At 34.0% G+C, this 24,558-nt stretch overlaps 1 protein-coding gene across 1 annotated transcript in view; it reads right to left on the bottom strand.

Moving 5' to 3' along the window:
• The window catches only part of LOC115221400 (ammonium transporter Rh type B), a 76,103-nt gene that overhangs the window by 11,042 nt on the left and 40,503 nt on the right, over positions 1-24,558 (bottom strand). Inside the window, exons 3-6 of the mRNA XM_029791578.2 lie at positions 14,514-14,697; positions 9,438-9,588; positions 7,085-7,229; positions 1,819-1,982 (exon numbers count right to left, since the gene is read on the bottom strand). Of these exons, the coding sequence (XP_029647438.1) occupies positions 1,819-1,982; positions 7,085-7,229; positions 9,438-9,588; positions 14,514-14,697 (644 nt within the window). The remainder of the gene's footprint in view (positions 1-1,818; positions 1,983-7,084; positions 7,230-9,437; positions 9,589-14,513; positions 14,698-24,558) is intronic.

Below are 24,558 nucleotides of genomic sequence, written 5' to 3'. Positions count from 1 at the left end.
TATATATATATATATGCACACACACACGCACACGCATACGAAATTAAACAATAGAAATGAACACAATGGAAATGCAAATGTGATATATCACTTTTAAACTGGAGTGACAGAAAGCCTAAGAACGTCTTACGTTTCGTATTCTTTGTGTATCTTAAAAATAAAAGAGAGAAGAAAAAAGAAAATGGAAACATGTTTCTTAGTTAAAGGACAGACTGCATATTTCAGTCGAAAGTGACGAGGTGACGGAAATGAATTTTACAACTAAGAAAGTAACATTCAACGGAGATAAAGGATAAGTAACTATATGTATGTATATGCCATTTTATGTACATATATGCTATTTTATGTGCGTGTATGTGTTTCATGTCTATGTTATGAGCTTGACCTTTGTATGTGCAAGTGCACATACGTTTGTAAATGTTTTATGAATATGTAATATGTATGTGTTTGCGTGTATGTTGTGTACGTATGTGTTTAGTAAATTGCTGTATGTATAAAGAAATATTTAGTATGTGTAGTTATATTAATGTATGCAGTTAAGTGATGGTGGTGAGTGACCGGCAGTTGGAAAAGTTGTAATTTCCGTCAGAGCCACCAGATGGGAAAGCTATCGTGAAAGACAAAGCTGAAAACGAAGTGATGTTGAGAGTTATGGTTCACTGCGCAGAAATTGCGGACGGCGGATGGTCTGGAGATCTCTAAGATGATTAAATTATCGCCAGCTTGTTTGTCCGCCATAAAATATTCACATAGTCAATATTTGAGGCAGAAAATTAGGTTCTTAGAAATGTAGGTGAAATCACATTAAACGTAAGTCCTGCTTCAATATCACGGCCCTGGCTAGACGTTTATGGGTAATAAAAGTAAGCACTACGGATTACAGTCTCAATTGGAAAATCTTTGAGAAGTGCCAGCCTTATTTTAAGAGCAGCAGGAAAAGCACGTTATGTTTAGCCTAGATCTATGTGTGTGTGTGTGTGTATGCGTGTGTGTGTGTTTGTCTTCGTGAGTGTGTGTGTCTGAGTCTATGTACGTATCTATATGTATATGCGTGTATATGTATATATATATGTGTATATTTATGTTACCTATCTATTTATCTATCTATCTATATATATATATATATTATATATATATATATATATATATATATATATATATATATATATATATATATATATATATCTATATATATATATATATATGTATGTATACATGTGTGTATGTGTATGCTTATGTATGTATATGTATATACATGTATGTATATATGTATATAATATATATATGTATGTATGTATAATTGGGTAATTTTTATATAAACTGGAAAGCAAGATTTCCTTGTTCATATTTGAATTTTTGGGTTTCATAATATCATTTTTTTTTTTTTGTTTTATTCCCGAACTTGATGGGCCTATAACAACTAGGCAACCGACACTAAAAATCTCTAGTGAGACTTCTTTATCAATGTACCTGAAGGAACCCAGACTGATGGTTCGAAACATATGTTGTACCTAATAAAAGTCTAATACGAACTCAATCTCCTAATATTATATCTATCTATATGTATATTTGTGTGCGCGCGTGTGTGTGTGCGCGCGCGCGTATGTGTGCGTGTGTTTATGCGTATGTGCTTTATTCACATCGTTTCCATTATCATTACGTCAACTATAATAATTCCTAACTTCATATAAAATGTTATCAATCTATCGCCAACACTACTACTACTACTAATCACCACCATTTCCATCATTATCATCATCTCCATGATGATGATAATGATGATCATCATCATCGTCCCAACAAACACCCTGTACTTACCATGTCCAGTCTACTTCTCTTGTCCAGTAAGGATGACACAGCAAAGCTAACTACACAGCAGGCCGCTAGAGCATAGTATGTGTTGATCAAAGCCCTCTCACGGTCATCTCCTAAGGCCAGAGCACTGTTGAAACTGGGCCAAAACAGCCAGAGGAAAACAGTACCTGAAATATGTGATGGTATTTCACATAGAAAAGCACAATACAAGGAACAAAAGTAAATACTAAAATAAGGAAGACGTGTTCATATGTGTGCATGTGTTTGCGTGCGAGAGCGCGCACACATACAAACAATAGATGTGTGTATATGTGCGTGCAAGCGCGCACACACACACATATTTATATATGACGGGCTTCTTTCAGTTTCCATCCACCAAATCCACTCACAAATCTTTGGGAAGCCCAATGCCTTAGGTGCCACGCAGTGGGACTAAACCTAGAGCCATGTGGTTGAGAAACAAGTTTGTTACTATACAGCCGCACCTGCATCTATCTATCTATATATATATATATGTGTGTGTGTGTGTGTGTGTACATACATACATACGTATATACATACATATATATATATATATAATATATATATATATATATATATATATATATATATATATATATATATGTATGTATATGTGTATGCATGTATATACGTATGTATGTACACACACACACACACACACAATCAAACAATGATAAATCTCAGAGCGAGTTATAAACAGTAGCAGCAACACATCGTGACGTATATTTGCCATTTGAATATGGCTAACCCCTAAGGGTGGATGCTACTGTAGTTTGTAGCCCCAGGAGGACACCTCCTCCAGCTGGCTATAGACACACTTTCTGTGCCCTTAGGGGTTAGCCATATTCAAATGGCAAATATACGTCACGATGTGTTGCTGCTACTGTTTATAACTCGCTCTGAGATTTATCATTGTTTGATTTTACTTTTTCAATATCAGTGTCAATCGATACAGGAAAAAGTATACTCTTTTACTCTTTTTTTTACTCTTTTACTTGTTTCAGCCATTTGACTGCGGCCATGCTGGAGCACCGCCTTTAGTCGAGCAACTCGACCCCGGGACTTATTCTTTGAAGGCCCAGTACTTATTCTATCGGTCACTTTTTGCCAAACCGCTAAGTGACGGGGACGTAAACACACCAGCATCGGTTGTCAAGCAATGCTAGGGGGACAAACACAGACACACAAACACACACACACATACATACATACATACATACATATATATATATATATATATATATATATATATATATATATATATACATATATACGACAGGCTTCTTTCAGTTTCCGTCTACCAAATCCACTCACAAGGCATTGGTCGGCCCGGAGCTATAGCAGAAGACCTTTGCCCAAGATGCCACGCAGTGGGACTGAACCCGGAACCATGTGGTTGGTTAGCAAGCTACTTACCACACAGCCACTCCTGCGTATTTGTGAATGGAACCTACTTCTCATCGACAACTATGATTGTCACACGCCGATGACGGGTCAAAACTCTGAAACTCGAGTCCGTGTGTATCATAAGTTGAAGACGGGAAGGATGGCTTCCCTTTGCAAATACTGATAGGGCACAGAAAGTGTGTCTATAGCCAGCTGGAGGAGGTGTCCTCCTGGGGCTACAAACTACAGTAGCATCCACCCTTAGGAGTTAGCCATATTCAAATGGCAAATATACGTCACTATATATATATATATATAGTATATATATATATGTATTTATATATATACATATATATATATAAATACATATATATATATACATATAAATGTTATATATATAACACCAAGTTAGGGGTTATGGATCCAACCCACTAAGGGATAATACTTATCCAATATACTGTTGGTATAATACCCAAATTCTTAATACACAAATGTTTTTAATTGCAATGCAACTAACTTATTTATTGTATTAAACGGGTGAAGGTAAATAAATATTTTACCATTAAAATTTAGGTATTGATGTGTGTCTGTGTGTCTGTGTGTTTATAGTATATATCTGTGGTGATGGTGGTGTCTTTTTTAATTACCATTATATCTAGGAATGGTAATTTGGTACTACTCATCTCCTTTGTAAATTGGAGAGATGTGTGTAGGTTGTTCAGGAGGATATTGAACTCTTCCAGAGTATTTAGAGATTCTGTCCAGATTATGAAGCAGTCGTCAAGGTATCTCTTCCATGCCTTTTCAATATACTTTCTAAATCCAGTGCCATAGTTTACCTCCACCACTTGGTAGAGTTGTTGTTCTAAGTATCCCATTACAGAGTTGGCGTAAACGGGAGCAAACCTCGTTCCCATCGATGTAATTATTTCCATTGAAGAAGAATGTGTTGTTTTCTAGAATAAGTTTGACTGTGTCTAATATAAATGGCACTGTGAATCTGCTGGGAATCACTTCTCTATGTTTTTCTAACCAGTATTTAATCGCCTTTATTCCTAAATCGTGTGGAATATTAGTGTAGAGGCTTATCACATCAAAACTTAATCTGGACAGAATCTCTAAATACTCTGGAAGAGTTCAATATCCTCCTGAACAACCTACACCCATCTCTCCAATTTACAAAGGAGATGAGTAATACCAAATTACCATTCCTAGATATAATGGTAATTAAAAAAGACACCACCATCACCACAGATATATACTATAAACACACAGACACACATCAATACCTAAATTTTAAGTCGTGCCATCCACCACATACAAAACGCAACATCCCATACTGCCTAGCCAGAAGAATTTGTACCATTATAGAAGATGCAAATATCAGGAACAAACGCCTAATAGAACTAAGAGAATTTTTGCTCAAACAAATATACCCATCTCTACTTATAGAAAATGGCATACAGCGGGCTATAAAAATACCCATACAACAACTTAGGATAACCCAAGGAAGAGGAAAACAAGAACAAGTCTTACCATTCATAGTGACACACAACCCATGTCACCAGAATATCTTCAACATTGCAAAGGCAAACCTACCAATCATTGCCCAAAGTAATGAATTAAAAGGCATAATCACGGATCGAGCTATGGTGCTTAGTAAAAGACAGCCTAAAAACTTGAAAAAATTACTAACAAAGGCAAAATTTGACCTTAGCAACAAAGACCAAACATTCACTGTATCTAAATGCAATGATAGTCGATGTGGCACATGCCAATTCATACATACCGGCCAATATATAAACACAAAAACCCGGGAAATATTCACAAACGCAAATATGAACTGCAAAAGCAGAAATTTAATTTACCTGCATCAAATGCCCAAATTGTGAAGAAATATATGTAGGTCAGACGGGAAACGCACTATCAGAACGCTCACGTGTACACCAGCAACACATTAGAGACCCAGAGGTCCGTCAGATACCTTTGAGTAACCACCTAGCAACATGTGGCCGGAAAATATATATATTTCCATTCTACAAATTACACAGCCCAAGTGAAATCGAAAGGAAAATCAGAGAAAAGAATTTTATTGATAAATTCGAACCCAAGCTAAATAAGCAATAATAATAATACTTAGATAGCAGGAAAATTATCTTATTTAGGGTTAAAAGTTCTATTGCCACCACCATCACCACTAGCAACAATATTTAAGGTGCTGACAATGATGATGATGATGACAATTGAAATATAAAAATATAAAAATCTCTGACAAAGGCTATTTACAACATTTCTAAAAATAGCCCAACAATTGCTGCTTCGGCCAGGGTCAAGATATAGGACCCTTGACATGTCCAACAAAGCGTGACGCCTAAACCAATCAGCTCAACCAACCAATCAGCTTAAGTAATTGAGTGATACTATACACTGATTGGTCAGAATACAGTTTGCAAAACCTAGCATCTGGAGCCTACCCAACTGTATTTAACGCACAGATTCAATCATCTCGCTACAGTCAAAAATTGTGAAGCATGACTGTCACCACTACTACATGAACCTGAAGATTGCAGAATTTAATGCATGAAAGTACTAGTTCAATCAGAATGAACATTTAACATTCTATTATTTTATTTTATCGTATTATATTATCTTATATCATTATAAGATTGTAAATAAAACGTGAAAATCAGACAAGGTCAGAATTCCTTTTATGAATATATTCTTCTATACACAATCACACACGCCCGTATATATATATATATATATATATATATATTATATATATATATATATATTATATATATATATATATATATATACATAGGATAAATTCAGAAACAAAAGTTTCTGTATACATAGGATAACTTCAGAGAAGTTCAGACGAAGCAAAAGCTGCATGAGGGTAAATTTATAGTCTATGGAAATAGATGAGGGAAGAAGTAGCCGACTTGATATAACTTAATTTACGTTACGAGGCCAAACAACTACACCAAATTGCTGTTAATATACATAAACACTGGTAGCAGTTCTGTTGTCCTTCATATTGATATCACTGGTCATTGTAGCTTCCTAGTAAGTGGCCGAAGCGAATGTAAGATGTAAGCTACCTTCATGACAGCTACCAAGTAATGAGCGGGCGACACATCTTAGTTTTCTGATAGGGCTGAGTAAAAACAAAGTAGGCATGTTATCTCTATAGGAGGTGCCTAACCAGATACAGAGTGGTAGAATTCTGCTTAGCGTTCTGTATTTATAACAATTCCATTGCTAAACTAGGTGACAGTTAACAAAAGATATTTCGTGTATTATCTAAGTTGAACTGCACTTGACTGACAATGGTCAGGAGTTGACAGCTGACTCATACATCTCATAGTTCGAGTTCTTCAGAACAAATGGACAGAGATTTCCGAAACACCCAGGCTCTGGTTTCAATTTCTGGCTGACAATTCAGGATCTAATTTCTTCAGGTTGAACAAAAGTACCTTATAGGGTTTCTTTCTGCACTTTACATTCTGAGATCAAATCCCACCGAGGGCAGCTTTGCTTTGCATCTCTCCAGAATTGAGAATATAAGGTACCCCTCAGATAATGGTTTCGACTTTATGGATCAGCACCATCTTCAGGAAAATTCCCTACACTGTGTTAAATTAGAAGCGATCATATATTTATGATTGCTTTTTATTTTAACAACAACAAGTAGAGGAGGAGGCACGCTATTACTACTGATACCATACTTCTTAGAATAGAAGCAGCAATGGCGTGAATCTGAATATACGAATACAACAAAAATATAGACAAGAACAATAGGCGAAAAAGAAAGACGAAAGAGAGATATGAAAGTAATACCGAAAATATATATTACCGATCATTGCGAAAATGTCAGAATGGTATACAGCTCCTTCCTTTTTCGACTCTTCAACTTCTGGGTTATATAAAACGCGGCTGACAGCCAATCCAAAGTAGGCACCAAAAGCATGGACAAACATGGAACCTCCAACATCAACCGTCTACGAATTTTAATAGAAAGATACATCTATATGCATATGTATGTATATACGTGAATGCACACACACAAACACATCACAAACATACACACATATATATTTGGGTTATGACTTTTCCACAACCTAATAACCCTATACGGTAATTCGATGAATAATTTCATAGAAGTCAGGAAACTAACATTTATTTTGCTTTACTTGAAAAACATGTTACCCCCAACTTAAGCAATCGATCACCGATTTTGACTCAAATCATGCAAAATTCTAGGTGGGGTTCATAACGCCTCCTCAATGCAATGCAGAAATAGTATATCTCAAATTTCAGCTTTCTAGTTGAAGTAGTTTCGGAGTTATGGGCTTTTAAAATTATAATCACTGAGTAGCACTAGATTCACACTTCTGTATTTCCGCTGCCTAAATCCGTGTAAACGCAAGAGAGACGTAAAATAAGTGTATTTATGCATTTTTAAGATTACTGAATTCAAATTGCTCTATGCGAAGGTTCAAAACTAGGCTATTTTAAGACAGAGGCCACTACAAGCATTCAATAACAGACAAAATTACTCCTAATTTTGTATGATACACACATATATATATGTATATATACATACACACACACATATGTATTATATATATATAATATATATATATAATAGATATATATTATATATATATATATATATATATATATATATTAATATATACATGTATATTTATATTCCAAGAGGTTAGAGGTTGTGAATCCAACCAAATAAGGAATAATATCTATCCAATATACTGCTGGTAGAATACCCAATTATTAATACATAAGTGTTTTTTCATTGCATGATAATTACACTACTGAATGTAATAAATGGGTGAGGGTAAAAAGTTGTTTTACCCTTAATTTATACAGCAATAAGAAAATGGAGGAGATTAAGCGGTGGTATTAAATCCTTAAATCCTTAAAGATGTTTTAGCCCGAAGGCCGCGGCTCATCAACTTTCAGACATTATATTACGTCTATTTACTTAAAAAAAAACAATTATAACAATATACATACATGTATAACATTTTATGCTTTACATATATAATATATAAAATATAAAAATATCAGTAATTATTAAAATATATAACGTAAGAGTATAGAAGGTAGGATAGTATCCTACAGCTGTTTCAGTCAAGAGATCATAGTACCCCACTTTACTTCTATCCCTACAGTGAACTAAAGTGTTTGGTAGATAAGATTAAGGTACTTGGGTGTTCCTCTGGTCTTCGTCAGAGAGTTCAGAAGGTTTATAAGGTTGTTATAAATATAAATACATACATATATACACACTTTTACATATACATACATATACATAAATATACATTCATAGTTTATTGCTCCGTTAAGAAGTACTCCATCCAGTATAAGATAAATATCATTCAATTTACATAGTATTTACAATAAGAGTTACAAATATTTTCATGCCATAGGGACACTATGTATTTATTCAGTTGTCTACTAGTTTTCAATCTCTTAAATTCCTGCTCGAATTGATTTCATATTCGGTGCAATGATAAGGTTTTACAATGTTAATCACTGCTTTGAAATTCATTTCCGCAAAAAATCAATAAATAAAGTTTTGAAAATTTTGGTTAATTTGAGCCACTTGTAGAACATGAGCATTCTTTTATCTGCAAGAGAGCATGTGTTGACAAATATATTCTAAGCTGTGTTCTGCTGATTGGCTCATCTGCTGCTTGTACCCTGGTCGAGAGATGTGCTCCACGACCCACCCACCCAATTTTGCTTTTTCTGATGAATTCCCGAGTGTAGAATACAAATGTGCAAACATTTTCTGAAAATTCCAGAAAGTAAAGGAGTTATGAGGGGTCATATGTCGTGCGCAAAACAGAAGTTGATTTATTTTCAGTTTCATATTAAAACACGTCACGCACGAATTGACAGCTTGCAAATCCTGTTTTCTGACTGGGTGAAAATGGTCAAAAGTTAAACCTTTATAACTTTAAAAAAAAATCTTATATTTATCTGCATGTATATATGCTTGTGTATATACATATATATATATGTATGTATGTATGTATGTATGTATGTATGTATGTATGTATGTATGTATGTATGTATGTATGTATATATGTATTTATATATACATACATACGTGTGTATGTATGTGTGTGTACGTGTGTGTATAAATGCATTAAATCTATAAAGAAACCAGTTTTACTTACGTGTAGTATCTCGAGACCAATATATTCATTGACGACAAACAAAACAATCTCAATCAACGCCAGAACAATCAACTGCAGAATGCTGACTTTACCAAGAAGAGCTCCAAATGTAATAAGAACAGCAGCAGCAGAAAAATCAGATCCCAGCATCCTTAAAAAGAGAATTACTTAGAATGATAATGTAAGCACATTTTAGGTGATTTTCTGAGGAAAGCGTAATAGTTTTATGAATAAAATATCATAATTTCATGTCGAAAGTATATTATTGTTTTGTTTTCTATCGAGGCGAATTTTCCTAAAAGGCACTTTAGTGTACATTGTTGTTGAACGCGAGCAAATTGAGAATACAGAAGAGAATACTGATATTCCACCACGTCCATATATACTGACAGCAAAGAATATTGGCTAAAGGATTGATAGTAATAGAAGGTTTGCAAGAGTTTTTTTGGTAACAACCCTAATAGTGAGCATTACATAAAAATTACTTGAGAGCTTACAAACAGCTCAGTTCCTATACTTAGCTGTACGAAGATATGATGTACCATAAACATCAAACAATTTTTCATGAGTTCTTTTCTCCTCCAGCAATTGTTGATGACGATGAATTAGTGTCCCACACTTTCTTAGTAACTCTCATTCAAGTACATCCCACCTCATACTGTAGTAAACATCTATTGCAGTGAGGACGTACCATATTACGATATCAATCTCTTTCTGTATCTATAGTACTCTTCAAATTATGCATACATATGGACTATGTTTAGAGATTATTATTTTCATGTTATTTTCTCGTCATTTTTTCTTACTGTTGTTTCTTTACTTTTACCGAGTAAAGCATTTTCACTTTATGGTAGGAAAATTTATAGGAAAATTAATTTCGCGTTATAAGGTTTTCAGGAACTATAAAGCGAGGGATTCCTGCATAAACATACATACATACGTACATATGTATATATACAATATATATGTATGTATTATGTATATATATATATATATATATATATATATATATATATAATTATATATATATATATATATAATATAATATATATATATATATGTATATATACATATGTACTATGCATGTATGTTTATGCAGGAATCCCTCGCTTTATAGTTCCTGAAACCTTATAACGCGAAATTAATTTTCCCATAACTTTTCCTACCACAAAGTGAAAATGCGTCACCACATATTTTGTCGGTATATATATATATATATATAATTTCAACAATTGAGGGTAAAATTAATTAATTATTAATCAATTTCACCAAGTATTCAGTATGTAAAGGGACCATTATAGGCGAATTCAAAATATTACATTATATATAAGGGCTTAGTAAAATAAATTACTTTGCCACATACTGAACTCATTAGAAATAGCAGCTAAAGAAATTTCTTCAGCTATTTCTAATACTTAAAGAAGATCTCTCTCAGATAGTGTTTGCCTAAACCAACTCACAAAAGTATGGGGAAAAAACATTAAAAAATCAAGTGCAAAGGTTATTTGAGAACGTACGTTTCTAGATTAGTCAATTCGACATTTCAAGAAATGTCGAATTGACTAATCTAGAAACGTACGTTCTCAAATAACCTTTGCACTTGATTTTTTAATGTTTTTTCCCCCATACTTTTGTGAGTTGGTTTAGGCAAACACTATCTGAGAGAGATCTTCTTTAAGTATTAGAAATAGCTGAAGAAATTTCTTTAGCTGCTATTTCTAATGAGTTCAGTATGTGGCAAAGTAATTTATTTTACTAAGCCCTTATATATAATATATATATATATATATATATATATATACATATATATATATAGATATATATATATATATATATATATATATATATATATAATATATATATATATATATATTATATATATATATATATATATATATATATATATATATATATACATATATACATATATCCAGCACCATTATGAGGAATTTCACTAACACATATTTTGAATGTATTTTAGCTAAAGTTAGTAGGCTGAAGCTAGTGGGGTAGGGAGAATAGAGACTATTAATGCCCTAGAGATTTCTAATGTCCTTTACCACTTAACAGTCATAATTTTGCTAGTGAATTTTAAATAAATATCCTTTACATAGTTTTTTCAAAAGAATTCCAATAAATTTTAGTATCTTATATAGGGATAGAAAATATAGAAAGCATTTCATATTTATATAAATAAATGTATATCAATTTCTATTAATATAGATTCATAGTTAGTTAGTAAATAGTCATTTATTTTATTTATGAGTTAAATTAAAAGAATATGCTAGACATAATATTGTACATTTATAAATTACGTTTTGAACCAGACATCTGCCAGATACCGGACATCTTGATCTAATTCTACAATTACAACTGGGGGGAGGATTCCTGATATTAGTATTATTTAGGAACAAGCTATTTTCATTTTCATTATTAGAACTATTACTAGCATTAGTGTGATTTCCCTTATCTATAATTATATTGTTATGTAAGTTAGGGTTGCTTGTTACTAATCTTTTCTTTATTTCCTCACTTTCCACATTTTTATTATTACCATTTATATTATTGATATTATTATTGTTTATATTATTATTATTATTATTATTATTATTATTATTATTATTATTATATTATTATTATTATTGTTGTTGTTGTTGTTGCTGTTGCTATTTATAACATTTCTGGTTAACTTGATATTTTTTCTATTTGTCTAGCTATTATGGTACCCATATTTGGAAGAGTAGAGTATGATATTCTCATTGATCTACTAGAAATTATTTTATAATATTTATGGGAAGCAGAGAAGTTTGTTTCTAGTATGGACATAAATTTGCCGTATTTGTTCGTAGATATGGCTCAGTTGAAGGGAATATTTAGCCATACAATATTTTTTCTTTTGAATTTTTTATTTGAGTAAGGGTGAGAAATATTAATGTTATCTATATCCTTTAGATATTTTTTATACTCTTTGGTCTTATATTTATATTTATTAGGGTTTTTTCAGTGGGAGAGATTTTTATATTATTATTTGTATTTATTTTATCTAGCTTAACCTTTTTATACTTATTTATGTCCTGTTTTCCATTTCCATTTATTGTATCGGGTTTATATACTAGGTTATTTGTTTTGGTTGGTTTATATTTTTTTTAAATTGAGGATTCTATATTATTTTAACTATTTCCATTCAGTTTTTCATTTGAAAAATTTATATTATCAAGATCTAGGAAGGTGATTTCCTGGTCATAACCTGCTCTAGATAAGGCAACATTGTAATGATGTGAGTGAGGATTAAAAATTTCACTGTTAGATGATTTCAGTATATTAGGGGGTGGTGATTTAATAATTTATTTACGTATCTAGTCACTTCAACATCTTTTCTATATGGGTAATATAATTTTGAGTTTAAATCTAAAGTAACATCTAGAAAGTTAACTATCTTAGTGTTATATTCATAAGTGATGCCTATGTTGAAATCCTTGAAAAATCTACTAATTTTCTTCCTTATTCTCTCAATTATCGATTTATTATTACTAGGGACGATAAATAATGCATCATTCCTATATAAACCCCCTTTTAATTCGGGGATCTCTCTACTTATGCATTTTAATAAATAAGTTCCTACTAAATTAGTTACCTCCGCCGAATCACTAGAGCCCATGGTTATATCAAAATTATTTGGAGTATCAGCTCTAGTCCACAATTTTCCCTCAAATCCAATGATAGTTTTTCTAACTCGTAAAATAATATCAATTTCTTCCCTAGTTATATGAGAGAGTTTTTTTGCGAAAATGAGTGATTTATTTAGGAGAATAGGGGATATACTGGAATAGTAATTATTAATATCAAATTGGATGAAAGAATATCTGCTATTATTATTTAAAGATTTAAACCAATTGATTACCTCATCAGTGTTAATCCATAATTTCAAGGAAAGGTTAGGGATTATATAGGGCAGAATATAGTCCAAAATACTAAGTCGGCCAATATCTGACTTAGTTGGGCATATAAGTCTTACAGACGGGTTCTCACAGAAATTTTTCTTGCGGTCTTTAAGATTAATTTTAGGTTCACACGGTGTTAAAGGTTCTGTTCTGTCGACTAAATCGTATTTCATCATAACCTTTTTCATTTCTAAATTTATATCCCTCAGGTACTTCTTTGTAGTTATTTTATATTTCAAGTTCAGTTCTTTTCTAATAAGTTTACTGTACGTCGTATAATCAAGTCTATATAGGTTTCCAATTATATCAGCCTGGACTAGGATGCCTTGTTTATTTTGTAATGATTTTATAAAATCTTTCAGATTTCTTAAGTGTGGGTTATTCCTTAGTGAATGTTCTTAACAGCCATAATTTTGCTTGTGAATTTTAAATAAATATCCTTTAGAAAGTTTTTTTTCCAAAGGATTCCAATAAATTTTAGTATCTTATATAGGGATAGAAAATATAGAAATCATTTCGTGGTAAAGGACATTAGAAATATCTAGGGCATTAGTAGTCTCTATTCTCCCTACCCCACTAGCTTCAGCCTACTAACTTTAGCTAAAATACATTCAAATATGCCTAAGGGAAATTCTTCATAATGGTGCTGGATTCATGGCTTTGACATTTGTACTACCCCTTCCTCTATCTATAAATAGAAAAACTTCTTATTCGTCTCCATTGAACCAAATAAAACAACCCCCTCCCCATTGGTAAAGCTAAATAACAAAGTGAACTCAGTGATAAAAAGTCTGCAGATGGAGAAGGACCTTATACTACCATGTTCTTGATGAAATGAACCTCTCTGTCTATATATCTACCCTCTTTATAATGTTGGCAAATGAAATAAGTATAAAAATGTTCATTTTCAAAAATGAATCTGGATTATCTAGCCCTATACAGATACAGTTACCGCCTCTCCTTATGCATGCGCGCGCACACACACTCACTCACACGCACACACATTGCTGCCTCTCTGTCTCTGTCTCTGTCTCTCTGTCTCTCTGTCTCTCTCTCTCTCTCAAACACACACATGCCCACATACATACACATACGTATATTTATACGAGGAAGTAAGAAAGGAATGACCTATTACCTTAACATATCCACGTGAATCGTCTTTCCTTTGCCGTGCAGATAACCTCCTACCAGCGTAGACCATTGCAATATGAAGGCGGCAATTAGGAAATTGTAGCCGACACTGCCATAACCGTATCTCTTCAGAAAAGTCATTAGAAAGCCGAATCCAACAAATATCATGACGTGGACATCTTGAAACACTGTAAAGATGGAGAAGATGAGTTAGTTTTAAATTATGTCTATGGCTTAGTCTCAAGAGGAAGATCAGAATTACAGACCTGATAGAAGGAAATGGGGAAGTTATCTTCAGGTTCAAAACCTGGCCTGAAATGCTTGTCACAGAATGGCCTCCATTGGCAAGGCAACCAAAGACCCAGGTGATGGTGTTAAACTGAGTGGTGGATTAAATCTAATACCCAAGAACCGAGACCGTCCCTTGCACGGTTGGTTTCAACACGGTTTTCATCTGCCAGATTTCAATCACAAGGTTTTGGGCAATTCGAGGATTTTATTGAAGACATTTGTTACATATTCAACCTCAATGCACAGAACAATCAAATCTGAAACAATGTGGTTGTAAAGCGAACTTCGAAAACACACAACCAAGCTGGCTTCCATTATCTAACGAATGTTGACAACAATACTGAAATGAACATGTGCTCTGTGTTTTTATGTGTAAGGAGAATGTGTGCGTATGGGTGTGTATGTGTATATGTGTGTGTGTACGACAATCATATTGTGAAAAATATACACATGTGTAAGAAGCATATGTGTATATGAGTATGTGTATGGAATATACACATACATTCACACAAACTTACACATATATACATTCACATATACATTCACGCATACATTCACACATCCTTACATAGCGCGTGCGCACACACACATATACACATGAATAATATGTGTGTGAGAGAGAGAGCGAGGAATACATGTATTTTTCGTTTATTTTTTTGTTTTTTAAACCAAATTTAACTTGAATCAGAATACCTATGGTTCCAAGGTATGCTAGTTGTGACGCTCCGATCTTTTTTTTTTCTTTTTCGTTTTTGCTTCAAATATTGTGCTCCAACAACAGTTACAAATCATCAGCAATAACAACAATATATAAGTCACCTAACCAGATGTCAAAGTCATGAAGTAGGAAGCTTCTCGTAACCCATCATAATTCTTTATACGTTAGAAAAGTTGAATGGGCTTCAATTGTAATAGAACATACAAGATCAAGCCCTGACCGTAACCAACGTTAGTCAAAGGTGTAAGGTAAGCTTTAGGACATTTTCAAGAACCCTATATCTGGAGGAGAAGATGAGAAATGACTAATGGGTTAAAGGTAATCACTTCACTACACCATTAGTCAATGATTTTCGGTAATCCAGTAAGCTTATAAGGAAATTTTGGGGGAAATATCTCTGGCGGAATGATATCTACTTGCGTCTCTAAAAGCACTGATGGGCCGCAAGGAATGGTGCAATAAAAACTGCGCATCGCAGCAAATCGGACACTTTGTGCATGTTCTCACAACAGAGTGAACTCCGATACAAGTTTCCATGAGCAGGTTTCCGTGATGTTAAATCGGGAAAAAACTATGACTATTCTCCATTTGGTGTCTAAAATATTTTGCCATAGGGAATTCACAGAGAAAATTTTTCCAACTATTTCATTTACAATGAAATCGAGGAAAGAGGCAAATAAAAAAAAGGTGCTGTTCTTGGTCCAGTTAACAATTACGAGTAGTTAAACTTCGCAAAGCGAATTAGTGTAACAAGAAGTGGCCTTGAAACAAACGTCAGAGAAAGCCCTTCTATGACAAAAAAAAAGAAAAGAAAAAGATCTTTATGGTCTAGCACCGAGCATTAGAAAAGTAGTTTCATGAGACAGGGACTGTTAGAACCGGTGCTGTCTTGAGTCAGGGATACATTGGTTTGTTAAATAAAGTGGGGTAGGCATTGTTCTTAGAGGCCCAATGCTATTTCATATATTCTATGGTTGTAAATATAGAGGACTTTGACGAGTCTGTAATTTTTAGACTTTTCTGCCTAGAACCATCTCTAGTCTAAGCAGGTCAGTTTAATTCAGAGTAATCTTATCTACAGTTGAGCTTCTTAAGAGGAGACGAGTATCTTAACTAGGATATTAGAGTGTTTTAATGCTGGCATATAAGAAAGCAACAGAGCAACAAAATACATTAAAAGGACTTGAAAAAAAGGGTTAAGTTGAAAGCAACAACGTAGTAGTGTTGTTGCTGGTGGTGATGGTGGTGGTGGTGGTGTGGTGGTGGTGGTGGTGGTGGTGGTGGTGGTGTTAGTAGTAGTAGTAGTAGTAGTAGTAGTAGTAGTTTTTTGTTGTTGTTGTTGTTGCTGTTGCTGTTGTTGTTGTTTAGCTTCTGGTCAGCTTGTCAACGAGCAGATCTATGAGCATCGAGACCACTTTAGTATTGATCATATTGATATTGATGAACTCGTCTTTTTTTTCTTTTTTCTCTAGGTATATTGTTGGCCGTCTACATTATTCAATGCGCCTTCACTGTGTTTAAAACATACTACGATATGATTTGAAAGAGATTCGGTTGATATTTCTAACAATTCCTGTAAAGATTCACCGGCTTCCGTCTTTCATTAAGCAGGATGGTAGAAAATAAAAGGGTCAGTAAAGCAAAAAGAGAAAACTCACTGCTTCATCAAGAAAGGAACTGAAGTATGAGGAATAACAAGAGACTGAAAATGGGGCCAAAGCGAAAAATGTCTTATTACATGTAACATTGACAAAAACTCTCCCTCTTTCGCTTTACACACTCATATACACAACACACACGCGCGGGCATGCATACATCCTACATACATATACACACATACGCACGTGTGAATGTACGTGTGTATATGTATGTAGTATGTACGCGCACGGGTGTGTATGCACTGTGGGTTGAACTAACCGATTTTGCTTTATATTTGTGTGTATTCTTTCTTAAATAACACGCACCGCTGCTTTCATTGTTGCTGTCACCTCATTCTATTGTTTATTTTTTAATATCCTGGTTTGTTAATGTCTTGGTTGCGTTGCGGACTTCATTCAATTAACGACCTGTTATTCTTCTCTACCGAATATGAATTAAAAGTGAATGCCGTATCTCTGTTATTAATACAAGGCTGAGAACCAACAGGTGTTGAAGAAATAGCGTGGCTTCCGGCAATCTTGGTACTGTTGTTGTTTGGTTTTGTTGTTGTTGATATTTTGTTGCCGTTTCCTGCTGATATTGCTGAGAAAACCAAAACAGGCCCAAGCTGACATTTTTTTTATATCAACAAGCTCTTGGCTATAATTGGTTCTCTTCATTTTATTCGATGTAAACTCTCCTCTGTTTTCATATTTTGCCTCCAACAAGTCGGGGTCTTGCAACCAGTTAAAAATATTATTATTATTACAGAATCATTAAGGCAGCGTGCTGGCAAAATCGCTAGCATGCCGTCCAAAATGCTAAGCAGCATTTTTTCTGGCTTTATGTTCTGAGTTCAAATTCCCATGAGGTCGACTTTGCTTTTCATTCTTGGGAGACTTGATGTAATCGACTAGCTCCATACCCCGCCCTCCCCAACCAAATTTCAAACCTAAAGTAGAAAGAACCTCGCTAAGGCTGAAATGTGTTATGCTGACACGTGATTAATTGAAAGGAAGAGCGAGAGGGAAGGAGGGAAAGGAATGTGTTAATGACGTGTGGTAAGAGAAACGTAATAGTTATACGTGATTAAAAGTTAGTTGAAGTACTATAGAGAAAGCGAGTTACAAATAATGTTTAGTAGAGGGATGAAATTCTGGTGGTGAGGTTGAAAAAAGACAAGTAGAGAGAGTGGGAAGAGGGTAATGACATTTTTGTCAGCCGATGCATTAAACTGTCATGTGATTAGTGGAAGTGAGAGGGGAAGAGAAAGAGGGAAATAATAATGAGGGGAATTACATGGTTAAAAGTTTGTTGTAGTAAGAGATAGATAGAAAAAAGGGAGAAAAATAAAGTTTTAAGCAGAGAGAACTTTTAAACATCATATATTATTGTGACTGACAAGAAAATAACATTTTAATGATCTAAACTTTTTATATCTTCTTTCTGTTGAACGCTATATCTATCTATGTATCTATCTATCTACGTTGATAAATACATCGAAGGCTGGATGGAAGAAGGAAGGCTTACATTAGATATGATAGTAAACTTAGAAATATGAAGATGGATTTTTCCCTGAAAATGAAAGAATGGATCTTTTCTGTTTGGGACGTTTTAAAAATTTCGAAAAACTTTTTAATTTGGTGTATTAATGTAGTTTTCCAGGTTGAATCTCAGGAGCTAATTCACTTTTTCCAGAAAATTGCTTTTAAAAAGTTAAAGAGGTTTAAAATTTGATCATTTTTATCCAGTCAATAAACAAGATTTGGAAGTTCTCATTTTGTGCGTGACTGCACGTGTTGTCAACTATAAATAAATGAAATATTGGGGGAATTCTGCTTTAAGCTTGCCTCACAACTTTTTTATTATTTGGAATTTTCATAAACTTTTGGCGAATTTGTATTCTACACACGGGAATACATACGATTGTACAAAAGCAAAAACAAATTGGTGCATGATTTATGGCCGAATATTTTAGCACATCTCACGAACACCTCATACCTCATGTGTTTAAGCATTTAATAAGCGAAAAGTGTCCACGTGGGTAAGCAGCTTGGTAATAGCTTGGCTTGATACAATGGTAACAAGCACCTATATGTCTGTGACTTTTGACTGACTAAAATTACCCAACATTTGAAAACTTTAAAAGCTATTAACTCTTTATTTATTGACTTATGGCGAAAATTTACTTCAAGTCAATGATTACCATACAAAACTGTACCAAAACATCAAATATAAAATAAATTGGAGCAAAAATTGAAGAAATTGGAAAATGGCAGCCCATCAGAAAAGATCCGAAATAACTTTGCTGAATAGCTGAGAAATGCTATTATCTGTTATTCTAACTTTGTATTGAAAGAAAAATAGATATAAATAAACGACTGATTTGAACTGAAATGAAATATCTATCTATCTATTTGTCGGTCTGTCTGGCTGTCTGTCTTTGTCTGTCTGTTTATACACACACGCACACGCACACACACACACACATATATATATATATATATATATTATATATATATACATATATATATATATAATATATATATATATATATATATACATATATATACATATATATATATATACATATATATATATATAATATATATATACATATATATATATATATATATATATTATATATATATATATATATATATATATATAATATATATACATATATATATATATATATATATATATTATACATATATATATATATATATACATATATATATATATATATATACATCTTTATATATAAAAGTGAGGTTGTGTGCTGTCTGTCTCCTACGATTTAGATTCCTAACTACTCCCACATTTTGCGGTGCAGTTTAACCAAAACAGGGTATCTTATAGTCGTGATTCAAAAAATTTACCATCAATGTTTCCCATTTTTAATGCATTTTTGGCATATATAAGGGAAGTAACTCTCTAAAAATTTATTATTAAATCTCAGAACGTAAAAAGCTACAGTACCCCCCCCCTTGTGGTTAGCCATATTGAGATGGCTATTATACTTTACATCTCTAAAAATGCTTATATAGTTATTTCCCTTACAAACCGAGCAACGCCGGGCGATTAGCCAGCTAACTTGTTAAAAATATATATTAGCCATACATACATACATACATACATACATACATACATATACATACATACATACATATATACATAAATTTCCGGATTAAATAAAAAGACAACAAGCGGAAAATATACATATGTATATATAAATACACACACATATATATATGTATACATGCATATTCATTTATATAGAGAGAGACAAAGAGACAGACAGACAGAAAGACTGGTGGATAGATAGATAGATAGATAGATAGATAGATAGATAGATAGATAGATAGATAGATAGATAGATAGACGTACATGGCCTCGCACTACAGCCTCTTTTCTTTCTAACACATTCCATGCACAGTGCTAAAGGCATTTTAAAACTGTTACATCGCCTATTTTGTATCTCATTTAATGTTTTTTGAACATCTCTTTCAATTGTTTTGACCTTACCAGAATCTTTCCTTTCCCCTTTGACACAGACACACGCGCACACACACATATATCTGTGTATTCGTGTGTATGCGTGTGTGTGCGCGCGCGCGTATAACTGACACATATACACTTGTAACAATAGTTTCTGACAGCCATATAAACCCTGGACTAAATCGTAGGAAATGTGAGAGGAAAGTGTTTGAGGTGCCCTGTTGTTTTAGAGCTGTACCAAATCCGAGTACATATCCATTATTGAAAGTTGGAGAATACTTTCTGAGTGGCTTCTTTCCGACATTCATGGTATTCACTTAGTGTATTTAAAGTGCACACCAACGCTTGATAGTTAGGAAATAGTGACTAAGAGATGTCATTCGATATTCAAAGTTTGTTCGTGTAGCTGTTAAGTATCTTCTTTATTTTCGTATTTGCACATTGAATCGAGTTCACCTTATGTTGCTAAATGTACTGCTGCAGAAGCACATCGTGGACTAATGATTTATTGTATGCTAAAACTCTGAGGATCATATTTTGCATTTCTCATTACATGTCTTATATATGTGTGTGTGTGTGTATGTGTCTGTTCGTGTACGTGTGTGTATGTGTGTGTATGTGTGTAGGGAAATGGAAATTAATAGAAATTTTCATTTCCAGTGGTCTAGCGTGTCGAAAGACTAAATTTTTACACTGTATTATATATATATATATATATATATATATATATATATATATATATATATATATATATATGAAAAAACAAGTAAAAAATAGAAAATGCTAAAATAATTTTATAGTGAACATTTCAGTACCGGTTTCGGTCATTTTGAGACCTTTTCAACTGTAACGATTAAATAATTAAATTTAGAAAAATTAGAAGAAAAGTTTTCTTAAAAGAATATTTCTATAGTAGTGTTCAGATTTAAGTGGCATTCTGCCTTTCTCTGACTCCCTTGTTTGCACTTGTGTGTTCGAGGTAGTTGTGAGTTCTTGGTAGGGTAGTAGAGGGAAGGCTGGTGAGGAAAGGGGGGTGGGAGAATCTGGGAGTGCCCTGATGGTCGTATTTTGAATGGTCAGTGGCGGCTGGCAATCTCAGTTCAATTCAGGAGAATATTTATATTGACAGGCTTGTTTATAGAATTAGCGTAGGTGTTATACTAAAAAACCCACCCCACAACACCCCAACTACAATGAAATGAAAGAAGACATCGCAGAATTCTGCAGAAAATTAAGACTTACTGAGGAGCTATACGATAAATACAACGAGGACGAATCGTTAGCCAGAAATAGGAGTAACTACACCCCCTCGAAAGGTAAGAATAAAACACTTGATGATTTCTGTGACCACATATCAAATTACCCATATCAACATATGCACAAACAAAAACACAAACCAAACTTCAGCAAAAAAGAATGGGCTGAGTTGAACAAATTAAAACTAGATAAAACAATAACAATCAAAGAGGCCGATAAAGGGAGTGCTGTTGTCTTAATGGATACGACATTTTACATAACTTTGGTACTTTCTATGCTGGAAGACACAACATACTATGAAAAGGCACAAAACTACAGTCAACAAAAAATAATGAGGGAACTAAAATCCATATTAAACCCATACAAAGCAGGGCTCACCGACAAAGAATATGATTATATGACCAATTTCACAAGTAAAACTAGCCAATTCTACGGTATACCTAAGATCCACAAAAGTGAAAAAATAAGCAACGCATGCAAGATAGCTACAGACAAAATAATTAAAGTCCCTAATCCTAATGACCTCAAATTGAGACCCATAATAGCAGGTCCCGCATGCGAAACCCACCGCCTCAGTAACTTTTTAGACACCCTGTTGAAACCACTCCTCAAACATGTCAAAAGCTATATAAGGGACGACTTAGATATGCTTAATCACCTACCGAATACTATAAACAAAAACACCATACTGGTATCCTTCGATGTAGTTAACCTCTACTCCAATATCCCCCACAACCTAGGACTAGAGGCAATCCAATTCTGGCTAGAGAATCACGCCAACGAACTACCACACCGCATCAAAAAAGAATTTGTGATAGAAGGGGTTAAATTCATCCTGGAAAATAACTTCTTCGCCTTCAATGACAACTTCTACCGACAAAAATCGGGGACTGCGATGGGTACACGAATGGCCCCCTCCTTTGCCAACCTAGTCATAGGATACCTAGAGATCAGTCTGTATCGTAAGGTTCTAGAAAGATATGGCAGCCCTTTCTCCATCTACATAGAAAACAACTGGAAGAGATATCTAGATGACTGTTTCATCCTTTGGCATAAAAATATAGAAAAACTCATAGAATTCCAGAAAATTTTAAACGGACTGGACGTAAACATCCATTCACGATGGAATATAGCCAACAACAACTCCCCTTCCTCGATATCCTCATTAAGAAAGCTAATAATATAATAGAAACAGACATATACTATAAGCCTACAGACTCTAAGCAATATCTTCCATTCAATTCATGCCACCCCAGACACACCAGGATGAATATCCCCTTCAATCTAGCAAAAAGGATATGCACTATAGTCTCTAACGCAAACACCAGAGACACACGACTACAAGAACTAAAAGATACCCTAATCACCAGGAACTATCCACCTTCACTTATTGACAAGTGCATTCAACGTGCCCTTCAACTTAACATCAAGGAACTGAGACATCCCAAATCAAAGAAAAACTTACAACCAAAAGCCTTACCATACATCTCCACACAACCCTCTCAATAACGAAGCCTTCGACACCATCCTCCACAACATACCCCTCCTAAAAAAAGACCACAGAATGAACACAATCCTCCAACACACACGATCATAAAAAGCAAAAGACAGCCTAGATCCATGAAAAGTCTCCTTACACAAGCCCGAATTCACTCTTCAACACAGAAGCCGACAGTAAAAAAATGTGGAAGACCCAATTGCGGGATATGCGACTATCTAATCGAGGGTTCTGAGTTCTCCTTCAAACAGGGACAACGGTTTACAGTGAAAAGCAACTTCACATGTGCTTCGGAGAACCTAATATACTCACTAACCTGCTCCGGGTGTCAAGAGCAGTACATAGGCCAAACAAAAAATGGTTTGCGTAAACGAATGGCCTGCACAGATCCCAGATAAAAATTCCCCAAAACAGAAAAATAGCTTTTAGCCAACACATAGATACTTGCGCCAACAAAAAACACCAAACTTCAGAATTTTCCCCCTCTACCAATTTAGGGACGATACAACCTCGAGACAAAGAATAAGTAAAGAAAATCTCTTTATTACAAAATACAAGCCACTTCTTAACGGGTCTACGACAAACAATTAATATACCTCAACTTTAGAATAAAAGAAAAAAATATATATACACACACAATACTACACTCCATAGAATCATTACTAATCAGCCCCTTCATAGCTATATTTACACCCATTCATATTCTCCCTTCTCTGTTTTTTTCTTCTTCTTCTCTTCATCATCATCGTTATCATCATCATCGGCGTCATCATCATCGCCACCATCATCACCACCATCTTCTCCTTCTCCTCCTTCTTCTTCATCATCATCGTTATCATCATCATCGTCGTCATAATCATCACCACCATCACCATCATCTTCTCCTTCTCCTCCTTCTTCTTCTTCTTCTTCTTCTTCTTCTTCTTCTTCTTCTTCTTCTCCACCCCCTACCCCTTAAGTTTGTCACTAATGTTTTTTAGTATAACACCTACGCTAATTCTATAAACAAGCCTGTCAATATAAATATTCTCCTGAATTGAACTGAGACTGCCAGCCACCACTGACCATTCAAAATACGACCATCAGGGCACTCCCAGATTCTCCCACCCCCCCTTTCCTCACCAGCCTTCCCTCTACTACCCTACC

This window comes from Octopus sinensis, linkage group LG18 (genome assembly GCF_006345805.1).
Source record: "Octopus sinensis linkage group LG18, ASM634580v1, whole genome shotgun sequence".
NCBI classification, from domain to species: domain Eukaryota; kingdom Metazoa; phylum Mollusca; class Cephalopoda; order Octopoda; family Octopodidae; genus Octopus; species Octopus sinensis.
Note: the sequence above shows the minus strand (reverse complement) of the source record. Positions and strands in the feature narration are given on the sequence as shown.